Here is a 20246-nt window from a genome sequence, read left to right as displayed (position 1 = left end):
ATTGACCTTGTGTGAGGCCTTGAACAGCAACAGAAAGCCATGGATCTTAAGAGTTTTTTGAGGACTCAGTTTGGCCAGTCAAAACATTCCTCTGAGGTTTATGGCTTCTCCTTACATAGAATATGTGTACAGTTAGAGATCATGAATGTGGGGTATTCAAAAAAATGATAGCACAGATAACCATTTCTCAGTAGACTTACATGAGTGAAGAGTGTTGGTTTTGCAGGTTTTATTGTCTTTCTGTCTTAGTCATCCCACTTACCAGTTCCTGAACCGTGAAGAGTAGCACACCTGGCAATTTCATACCATATGGAAAGTTAGCCAGGATTAATTCCAGTGAGATTTATGGCAGAGTGCAGCACTACTGATCAATGGATATCAGTGTGTTGAGCAGCGGAAATCTCCATCTCAGTGTGTCATTTCAAGGCTAAAATTTTCTTTTGCAACTGCATGGAGTTCAATTCTGTTCCATTAAGTTGAGGCTCACAAAGTATCTAAAGCTACCCAAAGACACTTTAAGATAACTAAATGTATTTGTGCTACCTAGACCTCCCAGTTGAAAATGATCATTGGATACTACGTGTGACTTTGGCCTGTAGCTGATTTTCCAGTTAATTATTTCTGAAGACTAAATAACTTAAATAAATAACCCATAGGAAAAACGAGGTTTTAATTTTTAATCTCCTTGCTAGAGTTACTGAGCTGGGTCTTAGTGCCCATGGATGAAGCACTAGTACATATAGGATTTTTGAATTTTAGCAATCCTTTTGACACTCGCACAGTATCATTCTGGACAAAATGTCAATCACACCACTAGACAAGTCCATAACATTTTGGGTAAGAATCTGGGTGATGGGTTGGGTTTAAAGAGTTACAGTGGCTAGGGTACCTGTGGGGTTCCCCCATGTTCGATTTTAGGGCCAGTGCTCTTTAATGTTTTCATAAAGGCTCTGGATGCAGGAATAAGTGTACCTTAAATGAGTTCGCCAATAGTACTAACCTAGGAAGAGCTGGACTCCCTCAAGGGTAGAGAGGCCTTACAGAGAAATCTGGATAGACTAGAGATTTGGGCCATCACCAACTATGTGAAATTTTAAAAGCAAGTGCCAGAATCTCCACCTGGGACAGGGTAATCCTGATTATACATTTAAACTGGAGGAGGAGAGGATGGAGAGCAGCACTGCAAAAAGAGATCTGGGTTGATGACAAGTTGAACATGAGTCAGAGCTGCCCTGGCAACCAGGAAGGCCACCCGTGTCCTGGGGGGCATCAGGCACAGCATCACCAGCCAGGCAAGGGAGGGGATTGTCCTGCTCTGCTCTGCACTGGGGCAGCCTCACCTCGAATGTTGGGGGCAGTTTTGGCTGCTTCAGTATAAGGAGGACAACAAAATATTAGAGTGTGTCCAGAGGAAGGTGATCAAGATGGTGAAAGGTCTCATGGGTTAAGACTTAGGAGGAGTGGCTGAGGTCACTTGGCTTGTTCAGCCTGGGGATGAGAAGACTGAGGAGTGACCACATCTTAGTCTACACCTTCCTCATGGGAGGCAGCAGAGGGGAAGGTGCTCATCTCTCCTCTTTGGTTACCAGTGATAGGACATGAGAAAATGGAATGAAGCTGCATTAGGGGAAGTTCAGATTGGAGATTAGGAAAAGGTTCCTTACTGAGAAGGTGGTCAATCACCGGAACAGGCTCCCAAGGGAAGTACTCAAGGCACCAGGCCTGTCAGAGTTCAAGAAGTATCAGGATGATGCTCATACTCTTGTGATTTACTTTTAGGCGGTCCTGTGAGGAGCAAGGAGTTGGACTCGATGATCCTTATAGGTTTCTTTCAATTTGAGAGATTCTATAATTCTATGATTGAAAAAATTATCATAGTAATGATCATAGCCCTTGTTCAGGAACAGCCTGAAAAGAAAATCTCATTTTCCATCTAACTGATATCATCCTTGTACCTATACATGCAAATAAACACTGCTTTTATGATCATTCTTGAATTCTTCATCATTTCAGTAATGTTTGTAATTGTGGTAAGTAATAAAGCTTAAGACTGTTGTGAATTTTTCAAGTGAAGTGAATTATAAGTTACTGGCAAGGAGTTCAGAGAAAATCATATTATATATTCCAGAACAGAGGGACATCGTCAGCATCCTTTGCTTTGTGGATATCGTTTCACCTCCAGATTCAGAGGACATAATATTCATACAAGATAAATAAATGTCTCTTTTGTTTTTCCCTAGCCACTACAAAGATTTTGCATTTAAATAGTGTCTGCTCAAAAATTACGCAGATGTGCAAGATCTCTTCTGGAGCAGATGCTGGAAGATCTCCTGTGCACAGCTTGGATACTGTCATTTCTGTTCATGCATCCTCCTTTTCTGTATATGCATTCTTGCTCCCAGGACTAGTAATACTGAAAATATGCAGTGCTTTTAAGAATTACCCTCTTTCTGTTCTCCTCTTCTTCGATTTTTCCAGTTACTCTGTGGCCTAAGCTACTTTTCAGAGCTAGAAACTAACTGAAAGCATGAAAAATCACATACAGCCTTCATAAAGAGGTCTATCAATGCTTGCTGTAGTATAAAAGTCTATGTCACACAACATCTACAGTAGCTTTTGAATAAGCGAATTTGAGTTGATAGTGTGAATGCCTTCAGTCTTAAACTCCCAAATGATATGGTTTCATCTGATTTCTTACAATTGTCTTTGATATTAATGAGCTTTTAATTAGGAATAAAATGGAGACATCATTATGGATAGATGTATTCATGCCGACTCAAGCATTCTTTTTTTTATTTATTTATTTTTATTTAGGCCATCTGAAAGTGCTCTGGCAATAGAAAGCTATTCTAGCATTAATCTTATTTAGGACAAGGACAAGTACATTAGTCTTGAAGAGTATTAGTACAGATGGTATAAACAGTGCTCTCCTTTAAAGACATCTAAGCATATGTGCATTTTTTTGAGTCCTAGTATGCATGAACTGGTTAAAAATTATTCATTGAAACTGTTTCTAGATACAATATTATGGTTTTAATGAAATGTAGCAATATAGAAAATGTCTTGAGGGAAAAAATAATTCACTGTAAAAAAGTTTTCAACAAATATTAAAAAAATTTCAAGAGAAAAAGGCTTTTGTTTTATGTAGACTTGCACTGTACATCTGTAGAGTCAGGTAGAAAATATAACCTGGATCTCCATCTTTGAGCTGAAGTCTGTAGATCTAAACCAAGAAGAAAACTCCTGCAAATATATGGGTGTAGTTGAGGTTTACTACTCACCTTGAGGAGGGAAGTCCAGCAGTGCTATGAAGAACTGTTGCAGGTCTTCCGAGAGACTGTAAGTCCATAGAAGAGCTTGTAATAGGTGCTGGACAATGCAGCAGTCACAGTGCTTGCAGCTTTGCACCAGCTCATTGCAACTCGAGTGTCTGCTGTCTGGCATCAGCCTCTGGACATCACACATAGATCAGGACAATTGTAGGACACAGCACCATCCACTATTAATGTGATATGTCAGTTTCTTGAGGAAGCAGCAGGGTTACATAGACATCTTCCCATGAAAAAGTAAGAAAGAACAAAAAATGTTTTCTAGCTTAGAAACTATACACAATTACTTTTGCAGCTAGTGCTAGCACATTAGGGCAGCTGAGAAAATCCAATATGGAAAGCTGTGCTTTCTAATCCCTTTATATTGATTAACCAGGAAAATAAATGTATTTGGCATATTGTTTAAGTGTTAGTTGTCTTCTGCTAGTAATTAAAGAAAATGTTTACCAAATACATACTAATTCAAGTAGCAGAGGCTATACCTTGTACAAAAATTGTTTCCATTAGATCTGATACTAACAGAATGAGGTGCAGTTTCTTAGGAAGTATCTCTTCTTTCTAAATAAATATATAAACATATATAAAAGCATCGAGGTAACAGGTCTCCATTGCCTGGATTTGGAAAGTTGCTAGTGATACCATAGTAAATGTGGGTACAGATTTCAAGCAAATGGGTGACTGTAAATTCTCAGAAGAATAGGCTTCATTTGTGATGAGTAGTTTGTACGTGAAGCATAGAAAAGTTAGCAAATTTCTGTTTGCATCACTTGGAAGCTACCTACAGCTGTGGCACTAAGAATTCTGCAATGGGCCAGGCTCAGATCAAGGGCTTAATTATGACTGATCCAGCTAAAAAAAACTGACTACCAAATTTCATCTGCTTGGCATCTCCCACATTATATCTCTTTCTATTCCTTTTTCTCTCAACATAGAGGCTCAGTTCAGCTCATGCTGACACCAGTAGACATCTGGAGTAACATTCATGGAGTATGGGTACAAATAAAGCAGACATTAATGGTTGTGTCTTGTCCACCTGCAAACATGTCACATCTTATCTCCAAATGCACTACCTTTATCTATCTTCAGGCTGATACTGAGTCTAAGCATATTTTAACAATGCCTTTAGCAAACAGGAAATCTCCAAGGCAGTTTGCTATTCTCTTCTTCTCTCAAATGTATATATTGTCATCAACTCTATTTTAATTCAAAGTGCATTAGTTTTGTGCAGCTGTTCCTAAGGTATCTTCCTTATCTGAACTATTAAGTGACTACGGTTAGGTCTATCATGACATTTTTTCACACTTGACCAATTTGTTGACCAGTGAGTTGAAATATATCCCTTCTTTCCTTTGTGCCACCCTCAAATGCCGGCTACAATTTTGTGCTAGGATAGCTGCTCTGAATTCAAAGCCATAGTATCAACTGAGGGCCTTCTGACAAGGACTAAGAAATGTGCTTATTTCCTTTTTTTATCTTTAATGTTTAGCTCCTGTACTGTCTTTCCAGACTTTGACTACTCCTGCAGCCAAAAAGAGCAGCAGCAGATAGATCAGCAGCTTGCAGCAAGGTTGTACTGTGAAGGCCTTGTGTGTGATGGTATGAAGATGGTCCCCAGAGAATATACTCCCTGCTTTGTCTGATAGGGTTTCAGTGAAAGATACAAATATAACTTCTGTGAACATGCTTACTGAGGTGTGAGAAAATCACACAGGATTGGTTTAAATTTTTCTTGTGTTAGTCAGATAAATTGTACTGAAATTATCTGTTGCAGCTTTTCTAAATGTGTCTTGTCTCCCCACTACCATATATGCTATATACCCGCATACTTTAGAGATTCTTGTCTTAGTACAAAAGAAAATATATTGGTTTCAACTTCTTCAGCTTTCCCATTTAATTCAATTTTCAGCTATTTTCAAACAATTTTAAACTCTATCTACCTCTAGGTAAGAGAGATTAATGTTACCCTTGTGAAATTAATTTGCTTTTTTCAGACTTACTTAACAAAAAATGTTTCTTAAAAATATAGGTTTAAGTATTCAGAGCCTTTTGGCTAAAGATCCTTTGAATTGTGTTATGAAGTAACAACAGCCCTTGTAGTACTAATTAAATGATCTCTTTTCTTTCCTGGGCACATTCTCCATACACTTTATCCTCTGCATACCATGATTTGTCACCAGGCTCTGTGTTACTGCCATAAAAAAAAAGTCAGGGACCCAAGTCAGTAGATTTAAATAGCTTGAAACCCTTTTTGGTGACCGCAATCACAGGACTGTGGTCACCACTAGAATTAGCTCTACCAGACCCATACCCTCCGAAGTACTTTAGGTTTCACTTTTGCCCTGTTCAAACATAGAGCTGCTAGGGAAAAAGTTCTCAGCTCCTCATGGCACATTAATCTGTCTGCCTCTCTTAGAAGGAAATAAGAGGGAAAATTGTCACCTAGATTTCATGTGTGGGCAAGATAACAAATAAGAATTTTTGGTTTTAAAGCTAACAAAAATGACATTATGCCAACAGGAAAAAGCTTGCAAAACATATTGTTGAAGTTACCAACAAAAGGAAGTCAGCACATGACTGGGACAGCAGAGTTCTCTGGACTTTAATGTTCACATATTTGAAGGAAACATCCATCTTTAACAGGTTATATCAAGAATGTTTCTTATTGTCGCGGGTTCGGTTTGTAACCGGGCGGAAACACCAATTTAGTGTAGTGGTTTGGTCCAAAATACTCATTACTGTTTATCTGCTGTGAGATAAGAATTACGAGAAATGCAAAGCAGGCACCAAACTTGAAAGAATATAAAGAAGTTTATTAACAGACCTAAAAGAAGGGAGAAAAGAAAAAAAAATTATACCACCTTCAGAACTCTCCTCCTCCCCTCACCTTCCTCCCTTCTCCCACTGACAATGTGAAAAGACAACCCTTAAGATGTTCAGTCTGTTTACCACTTCCATAATAACCTTGTTCAGTCCATTTAGAAAGAGAAGCCTCTTCTTGCTCGTGCTATGAAAACATTATCACAACGAGACAGCCGCCCACTTCCAAATATTGTTCAGTCCATTTAGGAAGAGGAGTCTCTCTGCCTGCGGAGTCCCTTCCCCCGACTTGCAGCTTGTTCAAGGTGACACACAGATAGCAACTGGTTTTCCCGTGTTCGCGGGTCCACTCTTGAAGTTTTTTGGGGTACAATTTTAAGGTTGAGCTGTTCAGAAACAAAAACAGAGGCCCTTCTCCTTCCCTGGGAGCAAAGGGTCTTCCTCATCTTCATTGTTAGGACTATCTCTGGGAGCATCTCTAGGAACTGAGGTTTTCTCCTTTCCCATTTGGAGCAAAAGTCCTCATCAGGTTCATCTCTAGGGACTGAGGTTTTCTCCTTTCCCGTTTGGAGCAAAAGTCCTCATCACTTCCATCTCTCCCTGTCCAAACTTCTCATGAAATTACAGCTGCGTTAGCATCTGCCTATCTCAGTGCAGGTGCTTTTGCTCACAAGTTGAACACTCCACCCCCCCATATCTTCATGAAATTACAACGGGATACTCTGATATATCATAGCTTCACAACAGAATTTCAGCTTTAAGCATCTCCTCTCTCTCTTCCCTCAGGTTTTCAGCTCTTCACAGCAATAAAAGGGTTAATCTCACCTCGGCCTTGCAGCTTTGCAGCTGGAATGTTGAATTTTTCTTATCGAAGTGGAGAGGGGGGAGAGCCGAGCCGCTCCGGCTGCCCACGGCAAGGCAGTGGGGGGGTTCCACGGCTGGAATAGGTCCATAGACTCCAGGATGGCCGTGGCCTGGCCCGGCCTGGCCCGAGCAGGGGCCGGGCTCGCTGGCCCCACATGGGGCCTGCAGCCACCTGTCCCAGCACCGGAAACGAGAGAGAGCTTGGAGGGGGAGTTTGCCTATTCTTAAATGTGGATCACAGAGGCGGTCACAACTTTAAGTGGCTTAGAGAATTGTCCATATTCAAACTGGCCAGCTGATAGGTTCTATCAGGTCCCAGAGGAAGCTGTAACCACCCCTTAGCAAGGACATCCCTTCCGGGACTATGCTTGCTAACCTATGACACTTACAATGATCTCGATACAGTGCAGATTGCTTGTGGCTTCCTAAATAGATTACTGAAGTGAAATTCAAGTATGCTTGAATGTATTAGCCCTCAAAAGTCTGCTACCAATCCAGATTTAAAGCAGCTTCCTCTTTTTTTCAGTAGCTTTCCATCACCGAAATCTTCACTCATTGAAGATGAGGAGTAGCTGGATATTAGAATTAAAACTTCAGAGGAAATTCCATCCCTGTTTTTCTACATAAGAGAAACCGTCCAGGCCACAAAGATGTCATCTGTTGTGTTATGCCCAGACAGTTTTAGAAGAAAGACTGTTTATTTCAAGAGGAAGATAAACTTTTAATGTAGAGTTGTTGTTGAAAAAAGCATCCTACTCTTTAATCAATGCAGTCAGCCTTCATACTAATTTAGTTTTCTGTTCATTTATTCAGAATTCATTAGTTACAGCAGATATGAAAAACAAATATAGTATTTAACACTTTCACATTTTCTCGCCAGTGTCCTGTTCGTGGTAGCAAAGCGTTTTAAGGTTCACCTGCCTAGACACACTGTGAAACACAAGGTCCACTTTGAAGTAATGAATCCTGACTTGCAAGAGATTTTTAATCTTTTCTAGAATCTTTAAATTTTCGGTCTGCTGCATTCCCCAAGATGAACAAATTTAGGTCTTTGTTGTCATATGACTTTCCCTCCTGTACTACAATAACTTCACCTTTCTTCCCTTGTGATAAGTTGTTGTCAGTATTTGGAACATTAAAATCTTGCAAGAATCATCAGTGAAACAGTGTAATGGAATTTTGCTTTGTAACCCTTAGGATAAATCAACTTCATTAAAATGTGGACTCGTGCATTGTTTTTGAAGTCACATATCACTCAGGGGGCTACCATGCATAGATACTTAACACCAGGTCTAGGGATGGAGTTCATCTACAACAGGTGTCTGGTCTTCCAATACAAAGCAGCCCTAACAAAATGCAATACGAACTACTTAAAAGCTGTACTGTTTTCAGAGATATCAGTCTAGCTCTTTCTCTATTATTGCATTATCGTATTTAGGTACATCAACACATCTATTGCCACAGTAATTATATTGTTCTGGTCTTTGCCACTGAATAATTATCTCTTAGCAACATCACTTTTTACCAGTAAAATAGGAATACTATTGAATCGAGCTAAGTGAAGTGTGCAAAAGAAATTTTATATAATTCTACCTTTCAAAAATCTGCTTCTGCATTCAGAAGGAATTGATGATAGAAAAGATCTGTCATTCACAGTAGCTCATTAATTTATTCAACTAAGAATTCTTTGTCAAAAACTGTTTCTATGCAAGTATTTGCAATTTTTGTAAGGTAGTTGATTGTGTGGGTATGATAGTAGGGCTATCATCCCTCTATGGTTGATTTATATCATTAACCTTCACCAAAAATGTCTGAATTTTATTTTACATCCAAGCATCATTTACAGCCCATCACGTAATTGTTCATATGAGCTTTTCATAATCTTCTTCCCTTCCAACTTATCAGCAAGGTCAGTAGAAATGTCAGTGGAAGTTTCTACAATTCTTGCAAACATTTCCAGTTTCTTTTCCTGTTATTTATGCATGAAATGTCTCCTGCGAGACAATCGTTAAGACTTACTATTTTTTCCTTCAGATTTCGTCCTGAGGTTCACTTTCTATGTGAAAACTGAAAGAAATCGGTAAATTAATCTTAGAAACATTGCTTTAAAAACAGAAGGTGTAGTGATGGCATCATTTCTTTGCTTAATTTGAAGAATCTGGACTTCAAAGCCTTGTACAGATAATTTGTATAATTACATGAATTTGTCACTGTGATTTTCTTGCCTTCTGTCTTTTGGCACACATGCTTCTTTCACTTAGATTCAAACAAAAATGTAAGTGTTTGGGGTAAAAACTATACCCACTTGTTTAGTTTTAAAACACCTGATACAAAGATTTTAACCAATCTTAAAATAATTCTATTGGATAAGTAAATAAAGAAGGTTGCTCTAGTTGCTCTTTTTGCTTTTGTTTTCTTTTTCTGCATTATGTCTTTTTTAATGACCTGGGTCTCATCTTTTCTTCTGAAAACAAATGCAACTTGACTAGTTTTTTGAGTTGATGTTAGCCCAGGGAGTTTTTACTGATGACTTAGTGGACAAGAATGATCCTAGGACAGCAGAATAATTAAATCAAAACTTTGCTTCCAATTCAATGAATTGTCAGACTAGTGGTTTTTGTAGCAACAACCACTTGTTACTCAAGGATTCGTAAATCTATTTATTATCAGAATGCAGACAGCTACTTAATGTTTTCAGTTTATTTAAATGCTGAGATGTTTAAGAGATCAATAAAGGGAGAGAGAACAAAATCTCTGCTTAAGCATAAAGGCTTGATCAAAGAGACAAGGAAGGTAGAACACCTAGGTTCATTTGAATAATTTCTAAGATGCTCTGATTTAAAGAAAAATCATCCTTTTGAGAGTGTATAGGCAGTCTTGACTTAGTCTGTGATAGAATTTGGGAACAATACACTAAGCTTAGATAAATTCCAGGCACAAGACCTGGTGAGGCAAAGCCTTTGCTACAAACTGGCTCTTTCATTGAAAGAACATATGATGGGAATGTCCAAATTGCTTAGTCGAGTCAGAAAATTCCAGTCAGGATTTCATACATTCTCCTAGTGTCATTGTGTCTCGCTGTAGGAACATTTCTAAGTGACTAATATTTTCATGTGTCATTTGGCTGTACCTAGAACCATCTCCGTTTGTCTCTTGTTGCAGTGACCGCTACCGTCCACTGCCCAGGCTAGATCCAGCAGTGTGCAGCAGGAGTGGGGAGCAGCCGGAGGCACAGAGCTTTACACCTGCTCCTCTGAAGCCTCTGCTCTATCCAGGGGAGCACAAACTCCAGACACTGTAGCAGTCAGCAGCCCTAGACGAAGGGAAGAGACAAAAAGTAGTGGGGAGGCTTGCCACAGAAGGTCACCCAACTTCATTAGAAGGTATCCACAGAGGACAAGTCCAGAGCAGCTTTGGGCAACACCTTATAAGGGGAGGCATTATGATGGGGATGGCTTAACAGGCGACCAATAGGGATCGTCAGGGGAGGGATATGGACAGGGATAGACATTGACATAGGCCAATAGCCTTGAGGGGTGGAGGGAAAGGGATCACATGCCCCAATGGGGTGTCGAGGTTTAGGGGATTTCCAGGGGGGAGGTATCAGAAGGGGCAGGATCTCAGGGGATTGACAAGGACCACATAAGGATAAACAGGGAGGGCTTAGGTGATAGACATTGAACTTTCGGGAATAACGGGAGGCGTTTGGGTGATTGATGGGGAACCGACTAGACCAAGGGGAGGAGGACAACCATATAGGGAACACCGGGGGAGCAGCTTGGATCTGGGACAAACCAACTGGGAATGGAGGTAGGGAAGGTAGGGATGAACCATTGGGGTACAAAGAATATACAAAGAACATATAAAAACAGAATAAAAACATGCATCACCACAGTCTCTTATCTTCCCTTCATCTCGTGGGCAACACTTCCTACCATTGCCACCTTGGGCACAGTCCAGCAGCAAAGGTTCCTCACCCTTCCTGCCCTTACCTCATCTGGTCCAGCACAAAAGGAGTGTTCAAGAAAGCCAGATCAGTTGCTCTTCCAAGAAGACTGCAATAGGTACTTGAGAGATAAATCTGTGAGAAAAGAGTTCCCAAACCACACTGAGCTGGTCAAAATTTTGCACCACAGTAATTCAGTAGTTTTAGCTGCACATATTCAGTATCTGTCTGCTCAGCACAACAGCAACGCTGTTTTGTTGCAAAGATTTGAACAATGGCTTTGGCTTACTGCTTGCTGAAGTGTGACAGATGATGACAGCCATGCAGAGACAGAAACATTTATACTCCTCAGTATGTGCTCCCTGCTTTAAAATACAGCAATGCTAAAATTCAGCATTCAGAGGAGAAACAACCTTACACAGCAGAATAATTTATTATCCTTAAACACAGGCTCATAAAAATACCCATCTTGAAGGACTGCACACCATGAAAGGGATCCACATTGGAGCAGCCCATGGGAGGGACCCATGTTGGAGAAATTCATCAAGGACTGTCTCCTGTGGGAGGGACCCCACGCTGGAGCTGGGCAAGAGTATGAGGAGTGACAGAGGCAATGTGATGAACAGACCACAGCTCCCATTTCCCAAAACCTTGCACTGCCCTACAGGGAAGGGAGAGAAGATGTGAAGTCAAGCCTGGGAAAAAGGGAGAGGTTGGGGCAAATCTTTTACAATTTGAGTTTGTTTCTCACTATCTTACTCTGATTTGATTGGTAATATACTAAAGTAATTTCCCTTGGCTAAGTCTGTTTTGCCTGTGATGGTAGCTGGTGAGTGATCTCTCCCTGCTTTATCCTGATGTGTGAACCTTTTGTTATATTTTTTTTACCCCATCCAGTTGAAGAGGGCAGTGATAGAACAGATTTGGTGGGCACCCAGTGTCCAGCCAGGGTCAACCCAGCACACATTTTTAAAACAGGTACTTCACCTGGTTCTCAGGATTCACTGGTAGCATTTAAGTGAGCAACCAGTACAAGTCTGTCTTGTCATGCAATATTTAATCCTAGAGCATTTACTGAATACAGTATATTTTTGTAAAAAAATTACTGTATTTTAGAACCTATATTATTAAGTGACCTCAGCATCAGGCAAAATTGTCATCTCTGATGTGATCCACTGGAGTTTTTTGTCTGAAAGACTGGGTAAAGGGGAGGGAAAGGTAAGATCAACACTATGAAATCAGAGCATCATGTGATGCTAATGCAGCTAATGACAGAAACAGATCTTCTGAGCTTTTCTGGCTAAAGCTATGTCCCATACAATACTGAAGCATCAGATGGGACATGGAAAGGACCATAGTCAAGTGCACTCTAGCTTTCAGCTCTAGAGGCTTCAAAATTCGTCTGAGGGAAAGGGAAAAGTGAAAAAATATGTAACATATGCATGATTTGGCACATTCCTATATATGATATTTGGAATTGCCCTGCATTCTAAGAGCACATTGTGTTGCTTTTAATTTTTTTTTAATTATAGTTTTTCAATTTAAAAGCTACAGGGCACTGTACATTCTTGTAAAGCACTAGTGGGAAGATTCAAAGCTTCAGAACTTTGTACAAACTGATTTGCATTTCAAAGTAGTAGAGATGGCTGGTTTGGGTGAGATTGAACAGAACTATTAACTAATAACTCTAATGAACTTTCATAATTGCACTGCTGAACTTTGAATAGGGTCCTCTTTTGAAAAAGAGTATCAGCCAACAGTAACTTGACTCCTGACTTTGAACTTAAAGAACAGAACCAGAGAAAGACAAAAAGAAGGTAATTAGTTTATTTTTTAATAAACAACAACTTCATGTATTTCATTTTTTAGAGTCTATCAAAACACAACAAATACTCCATAAAGGCCAGGAAAACAATTTTATAGGTTGTCATTCACGTTCAAACATAGAAAAACTGTCAGTTCTTAATCATTTATGTTTTTTGAATTTTCATCTAGCAAGCTATAATTTTAGGGAAGTACTCTGTAGTGCAAGGCACAGTACAATCACAGAACAGTAAGACTATACTTCTAGCTTACATTTATATGTGTGTGTGTGTATACATACTTGCATGCATACACTTTACTTTCTTGTAAAAGAATGTAGAGAGGGATGCAAAAAACTACAATGTTGCAGATGTTTAGAGGTAATTCCTATACTGGCAAAGATAAAGTATGTAGTGCTGGTTGTTTAAGCAGGAATGAAAGGCATCATGTCGAACACTGACGCTAACAGTTCAGCACTGTGCCAGTGAAGTCACCAATTAATTAACATCCCACAAATCTAAAAAAATACGGAAAATAATTTTGCACTCCAAGAAATCATCTTGCAGAGAAGAATATCTTTCAATGGCATTATTTCACTCTGATTCTTGTAACAGTAGCATTGTTGATTAACAGGTGTATAGTAATAAATAATGGTGATCACACTGACATGAAATGTACTTTACAGGTGAAACTGTACCCTTTATTATTCTTAGGCTGAAGGCAAAAGGTAGGCCCAGCTAGTGATGTTACTGGGCATGTCCTGAAAATACAACTTTACATTCATTAAATTCAAATGGGACCACATGCAATAGATCGTCAAAAATCACTGTAGGCTTCTCCCAAAATTCACCTTGTCCCACACATTTCACTTGCTAGACCTTTTAACCCTAGCCTGAGATAAGGTTACATTTTTTACGTAATGAAGATGAAATAATTTCTCCTTAAAGTAGTTCAAAGCTTAGGATATAGTCACAGATTTGCTTAGCAGAAAGAATGGTAGTATCATCTGGATCAGTGTAAATTGTAATAATACATTTAATTTCTATTTTCTTCTAACCTGTACTATTGATCCAAGTTTTTCTGACTTGATATTTAATTTATTATTTATCCTTTTTGAAATGTATTCACTCCAGCTCATATCTCAGTCCTGAATCTTGCTTCCTTGCAAGTGCATACACAGAGATGCACACACCCTTACAGATAAATATATATCCATCTCATTATCTGTGTGCGTGTCTTAGCAGAAGACTACTATTACTGTTTGAAGTGCTTTATTAACACTACTTTTCTATATTCCAGCCACAGTCAAAAAATCCTTTTATAGTCTTTTATACTGTCCACCTTCTACTTTGTAGTCCTCAGAAGTTTTAGTTACCAGGTGGATTGGATAGCTGCAAAAAGCGTTTCATATTTTTTCTATCTAAACCAAACACTCCAGGAATGCTCATCTTCCACTGAACCTGTTTACTTTGTGCTTCATACATTATTAGATGGGTAAGGTAGGAAATGAAATCCCTGTGTGGCAGAAGTATCAGTATGAAAGCACTAACCTCACAGACTGAGCTCTGAAAGTAATGATCAGAGCACCCCAAAGGCTCTCTGATCTGAATTCATTGCAAACACCTAACTCACAGTCCCCTATAGTTTTGCAGTTTCCACTTAGTGCTTAATGAAGTGAAGTTTACCTCTGAAAACCTTTGTCACAGCTGGACATAACTAGCAATAGTTACTTGCAAGACTACAATTTAAGGGGGAAACTAAATCTCAGTAGGTTGTCCTTCTAGAAAAAGTGGAAATGTGCTTTTATAGGTAATATCCTACAGAATAATTTTCATCCAAGTCTCCAGTCTATATGTCAAAACCAGCATGCAATGTGCCTCATATTAATATATAGTCTCTGCATAGAAGTGTAAAAATGAAAATACAAACCCACATCAGTCAAGACTGAAATTCTTCCACAGAGTTGTGAGAGGAGTAATATGTGCATCATTCATGTATGGTCAGTCAAAGAACACAATTTATATGGAGTTCCAAGATAAATGCTTTTTCACTCAGTTCAGTTTTTAACAGAGCACAACAGCTCTTTATTTCTCAGTCCAGTTACAATAGTACTAATGCTTACAATCCAAACCACCCGGTTCTTGTTTAGAAATTTTTATTATACAAAAAGATCAACAGATCCAAATACCTGCTCTTTTTCTTACATCTTGAATCTCCACTGTTCAGATCATCCACAGTCTGAGAGTGCAACCCTTTTCTGTCAGGCAGGATGATTTGGTGAGTTATTACATTCCAAGTTGTGTACCAGCAGAGTGTGGTGTTCCTGTAGCAGAGTTAGTGGTGGGACTTCCTTTTTCATCAGCCTGCAATTTACTCAGTATTATTCTGATGTGCTTCAGACAGCTTATTTGCTCAAATAGCTGTCTGCCCTATCAATTTAGTTGTACCATATTGTTAATATGTATTTACCCCTGTGTACAGGAGGATTTCTTTTATATTACAATCCATGTGATAGCACATAGACAAAAAAAAACTTGACTCTAACGTCAGTTGCAAACTTCTTACACAGTAGCCAGATGATCCTCAAATCCCAAAGACACAGATAAGGTGGATGCTTGGCCATTGGGTAATTTTGTCATTGCGGGTAGGACCAGATGGGCAATAGTCAACTGTGCAGGCATGAGATGTAGTTACAGGCAGGGGTTATGTAAATATTTTTACAAGTATAACAAAAATGAAGCCCAAATTAAACTATCCAGAAAAGGCCTCACAAGGCCTGGGGCCCATTATAAGGCTTATTAATATTATGAAGCTTGAATCCCAGCACTATCACTTAGCCCCATCAAGTTGGCTGTACCATAGGAGTTAAGGCACTTCTACAGTCCTTGCTTGCAGTTTGCTTTACTCTGAACATCTCAAACACACCTTCCTTTGATGAACACCTATATCCTTTCTTCTTCTTTTGAAATGGGTTTTTGTTCATCTTCATTTAGTAGCTACTGTTGAAAAAGTCTCTTGCCTTTGGTGACTAAACCTGAAAAGGACATCCTTTGAAGAAGGATAGCTAATTAATAGGGGTTATCTTGTCTTCTTCTATCCTCATTTTTAACCTGAAGGCAGGAATGAATAAATCACTTACCAACTGCAATTTCCGTTAAATCTGTGGTGCTTCTTTGGACATTGCACTGCTTAAACACAAACAGCTCATCTTATCTTGTTTTTGTCTTCCTAAAACTGGTTTACACATCTTGAAAGTACAAATATGTATTCTGTAAACCCTTCTCAGGTCTCGGTTTCTAAAGAGTCACACAAAATATCTTTGTGCAGTAAAAGCAAAGAATCGATTTGTCCTATTGCAAATTCTAATCAGAGATGCACCAGTTCTTCCGTCCTCATCTGAGCCATTGTGTATGCGTATGCGTGAACAAGCTTCATCTATTTATAGCTGTAATATATGCAATAAATGTTAAAAGGAATCTTTCCATTGTCAAGGAGTTCCTTTTCTGGATTATAATGCATCATTAAGATTTGCCTTAAAACACTAATGGGAGGCATAAGCTTGGTTTCACATAACCTCACAGAAATCCAGTGCTGTAAACTTATCACAAATGCTATTAGCTCTTTTTGCATAGTTTATCTCTGGGTTAATTATAGCACTCTCTTGAGGAAACCTACTGAGACTAAGAAAAGACTGAAGCCTCGTTTATTGTTTGCAGTAGGAAAAGCTGGTTTGCCTTCTCTGACATCTGGAGGAAAATGCTGGCTAAACAAATCCTTTGACTGGCCCTATGATCTTGAAGTAAAATCTGCTTTTTTGTTGGTCTTGCCATTCACAATAGGTTTTATTGTTTTGTTTGGTATGAAAACACATGCTTTTGCTTTGCAATGGTACTGTTCTTTTTCTGCAGACTTAACTTCTCCCCTTTCCCATCCTCACCCCACAGGCCTGTGACGGAGGGTTAGCCCAGATCAGTGGAGTCATGCGTCACACAGCTCTAACATGCTGGCAGCCGTTCCTGGGTCTGGCTGTGCTGCTTGTCTTCACAAGCCCCACCGTGGGCTGCCCGGCCCGCTGTGAATGCTCAGCACAGAACAAGTCTGTCAGCTGTCACCGAAGACGTCTGATGTCCATTCCAGAAGGCATTCCCATTGAGACCAAAATCTTGGACCTCAGCAAGAACCGACTGAAAAGTGTTAACCCTGAGGAATTCACATCGTACCCGTTGCTGGAGGAGATTGACCTCAGTGACAATATTGTCTCCAATGTTGAGCCTGGAGCCTTTAACAATCTCTTCAACTTGCGCTCCTTGCGGCTGAAAGGAAACCGTCTGAAGCTGGTCCCCCTTGGGGTGTTCACTGGGTTGTCAAACTTAACAAAGCTTGATATAAGTGAAAACAAGATTGTCATTTTGCTAGACTACATGTTTCAAGATCTGCATAACCTAAAATCCCTGGAGGTTGGGGACAATGATTTGGTGTATATATCACACAGGGCCTTCAGTGGGCTGCTTAGCCTGGAGCAGCTTACCCTGGAGAGATGCAACCTCACAGCCGTACCAACAGAAGCTCTTTCTCACCTCCACAACCTCATCAGTCTGCATTTGAAACAGCTCAACATTAACGCTTTGCCGGCATATGCCTTTAAAAGACTGTTTCGCCTGAAAGACCTACAGATAGAGGCCTGGCCACTCCTGGACATGCTGCCTGCCAACAGTCTGTACGGTCTCAACCTAACTTCTCTCTCCATCACAAACACCAACCTGTCTGCAGTACCTTACTCTGCTTTTAAACACCTGGTTTACCTGACACATCTCAACCTCTCTTACAACCCCATCAGCACCATTGAAGCAGGCATGCTGTCAGATTTAGTGCGCCTGCAGGAGCTTCACATGGTGGGGGCACAGCTGCGCACCATTGAACCACATGCTTTCCAAGGGCTCCGATTCTTGCGCGTGCTCAACGTGTCCCAAAACCTGCTAGAAACCCTAGAAGAGAATGTATTCCATTCCTCCAAAAGCCTTGAGGTCCTCTGCATTAACAACAACCCTCTGGCCTGTGACTGCCGTCTTCTTTGGATTTTGCAGCGGCAGCCCACCTTGCAGTTTGGTAGCGAACCACCAATGTGTGCTGGCCCAGACAGTGTCAGAGAGAGGTCATTCAGAGATTTTCACAGCACAGCTCTCTCCTTTTACTTCACCTGTAAGAAGCCCAAGATACAAGACAAGAAGTTGCAGTACCTGGTAGTGGAGGAAGGACAGACCGTGCAGTTGATGTGCAAGGCTGACGGGGACCCACAGCCTACCATCTCCTGGGTTACCCCACGCCGGAGGCTGATCACAACTAAATCAAATGGTAGAGCCACTGTGCTGGGAGATGGTACCCTGGAGATCCGATTTGCCCAAGACCAGGACACTGGGATCTATGTCTGTATTGCAAGTAATGCAGCTGGGAATGACACCTACTCGGCCTCCCTGACAGTAAAGGGGTTTACTTCAGACCGTTTCCTTTATGCCAACAGGACCCCTATGTATATGACAGACTCCAACGACACAAGTTCTAACGGAACCAATGCGAACAGTTACTCTCTGGACCTTAAGACAATATTGGTGTCCACAGCTATGGGCTGTTTCACATTCCTTGGAGTGGTTTTATTTTGTTTCCTTCTTCTTTTTGTGTGGAGCCGAGGGAAAGGCAAACACAAAACCAGCATTGACCTTGAATATGTCCCTCGCAAAAACAATGGTGCTGTGGTTGAAGGGGAGGTTTCTGGACCACGAAGGTTCAATATGAAAATGATTTGATGGTATTCTGCTAGCAGTGCTTTTTCTGTGGCATTAAAACCAATTAAAACAGCCTGGCATGTGGAATCGCTAGGCAGAAGCAGCTTAATGCAGCTGTCAGTGTATCAAAAGGTTATATGAAAATGGAAAGACTATTTGTGGTTATACAACAGAGCCTCCAGACCTTGAGGCAGATGTGTCAGGGCCTTTCATAGAACTGGGAAATTGTACTAACTGTTTGCATTGCAAATACTGGCATTCTGGGGATATCAGCAATGAACCACTGGCTCATGCTCATGGACAATTGTTCAACATTTTCTACTGCTACAAAAGGAAAAAGAAAAAAACCTACAGTGTAGGATTTACATATTTAAAGAAAAAGACACATTTGTCTAAACCACACTCTACAGTGAAATTTGTATCCATATATCTCATTTGGTAAAACTTTGCATCGTCCCTTCTAGTTGGTTCAATACAACAAAAAAATTGGTAGCTTTTTTTTTTAATCTACATCTATACTGTGTACATTTTGAAGCAATACAAATGAGAGGTTGTGCTTTTAGATATCCACCACTACTGACCCAAGTGTGATGTCACCCATCTTTAACTACCACCAAGCCCAAATTAGATGCTTGTAGTTACTAATTAGAAATAACATAAGATATTTTTCTCCTCATGTAGAAGGCCAGAGCTGAATAGTTGAGAGCAAAACCACTCAACTCTGTCGATCTACTCTTCATATAAATATAAGGCATGTGCCTAGTTTTGATACAGAATGGAATATTTTTTATATCTGTGATATCACACTGGACCAGTTTACTGTAATACAGCCCTGGTTCTCACCCAGGGAAGGCAACCCACTAGTCAATGCTGGCATGGAGGAGTTGAGTTCTACCTTGAAGAGAGAGAATTGGTTTTGTTAGCCCTGATTTTAATTTCAAAGCTACTGTTAAAATGTTAATGTGTACTGGGCCAAATAAAGAGCATAATACCTTCTGCAGACTCCTTGGGAAATATGGTCATCTTACTCTTTATACAACTGAATTAAAACATACAAACACTCTGCTACTAGGAATGAACTCTTCTCCAATGCCAAGTAAACTACAGTTGTTCATGCATAATATGGGGATTTATAATACTAAAATAATATTTAAAACATGATAGCCTCAAAAAGGCTAACATACTGCCAGATATAATGAACCTCTAGTCACTGTCATTCTCATCTTGTATATTTGTAGATAACACAGAGACGCAAAGCTAGTTTCCAAGAACAGATTACTTAGCTATCCTTAATGCCATTTTAATAACAATGTGGTTATGTTCCTTTCAGGGGCAGTATCTTAGAGCAAGAGGGGCGAATTTTTCCAGATTTTAGGAATCTTTTTTAATGGAGAGAAGACAGAAGTGGAACATTAGTTCAGCACAAATAACCTTTTGTTTGTTTGTTTTATGCCTCCAAAGAAATCCTCAAAAGGCTGAGAAGTGAAATTTTATTCTTTATCATTAATACCACTGTTTTTATTTTTTAAATTCTCAGCAATTGCAAGATACAAAGTTGTTCAGCCACCTCTCCAGTTTTCCACCAATTATGAGCCATAGGTTTGTTGTATGTGGTTGATAGCAAATACCATTTTTAAATGATTGGCATAACCTGGAGTAAGGATGACAATGACTATATATATGTTTAACCAGATTAATATGAAAATA

At 39.8% G+C, this 20246-nt stretch overlaps 1 protein-coding gene across 2 annotated transcripts in view; it reads left to right on the top strand.

The window, feature by feature from the left end:
- Positions 1–19541, top strand: part of LINGO2 (leucine rich repeat and Ig domain containing 2) — a 499803-nt gene extending 480262 nt beyond the window's left edge. For both annotated transcript variants that reach the window (XM_039567518.1, XM_039567519.1), the window contains one exon: positions 16704–19541. In XM_039567518.1, the coding sequence (XP_039423452.1) occupies positions 16740–18560 (1821 nt within the window). In that variant the 5' untranslated portion in view covers positions 16704–16739 and the 3' untranslated portion in view covers positions 18561–19541. The remainder of the gene's footprint in view (positions 1–16703) is intronic.
- The last annotated feature ends 705 nt before the right edge of the window (positions 19542–20246 follow it).

Source organism: Corvus cornix, chromosome Z (genome assembly GCF_000738735.6).
Source record: "Corvus cornix cornix isolate S_Up_H32 chromosome Z, ASM73873v5, whole genome shotgun sequence".
NCBI classification, from domain to species: domain Eukaryota; kingdom Metazoa; phylum Chordata; class Aves; order Passeriformes; family Corvidae; genus Corvus; species Corvus cornix.
Note: the sequence above shows the minus strand (reverse complement) of the source record. Positions and strands in the feature narration are given on the sequence as shown.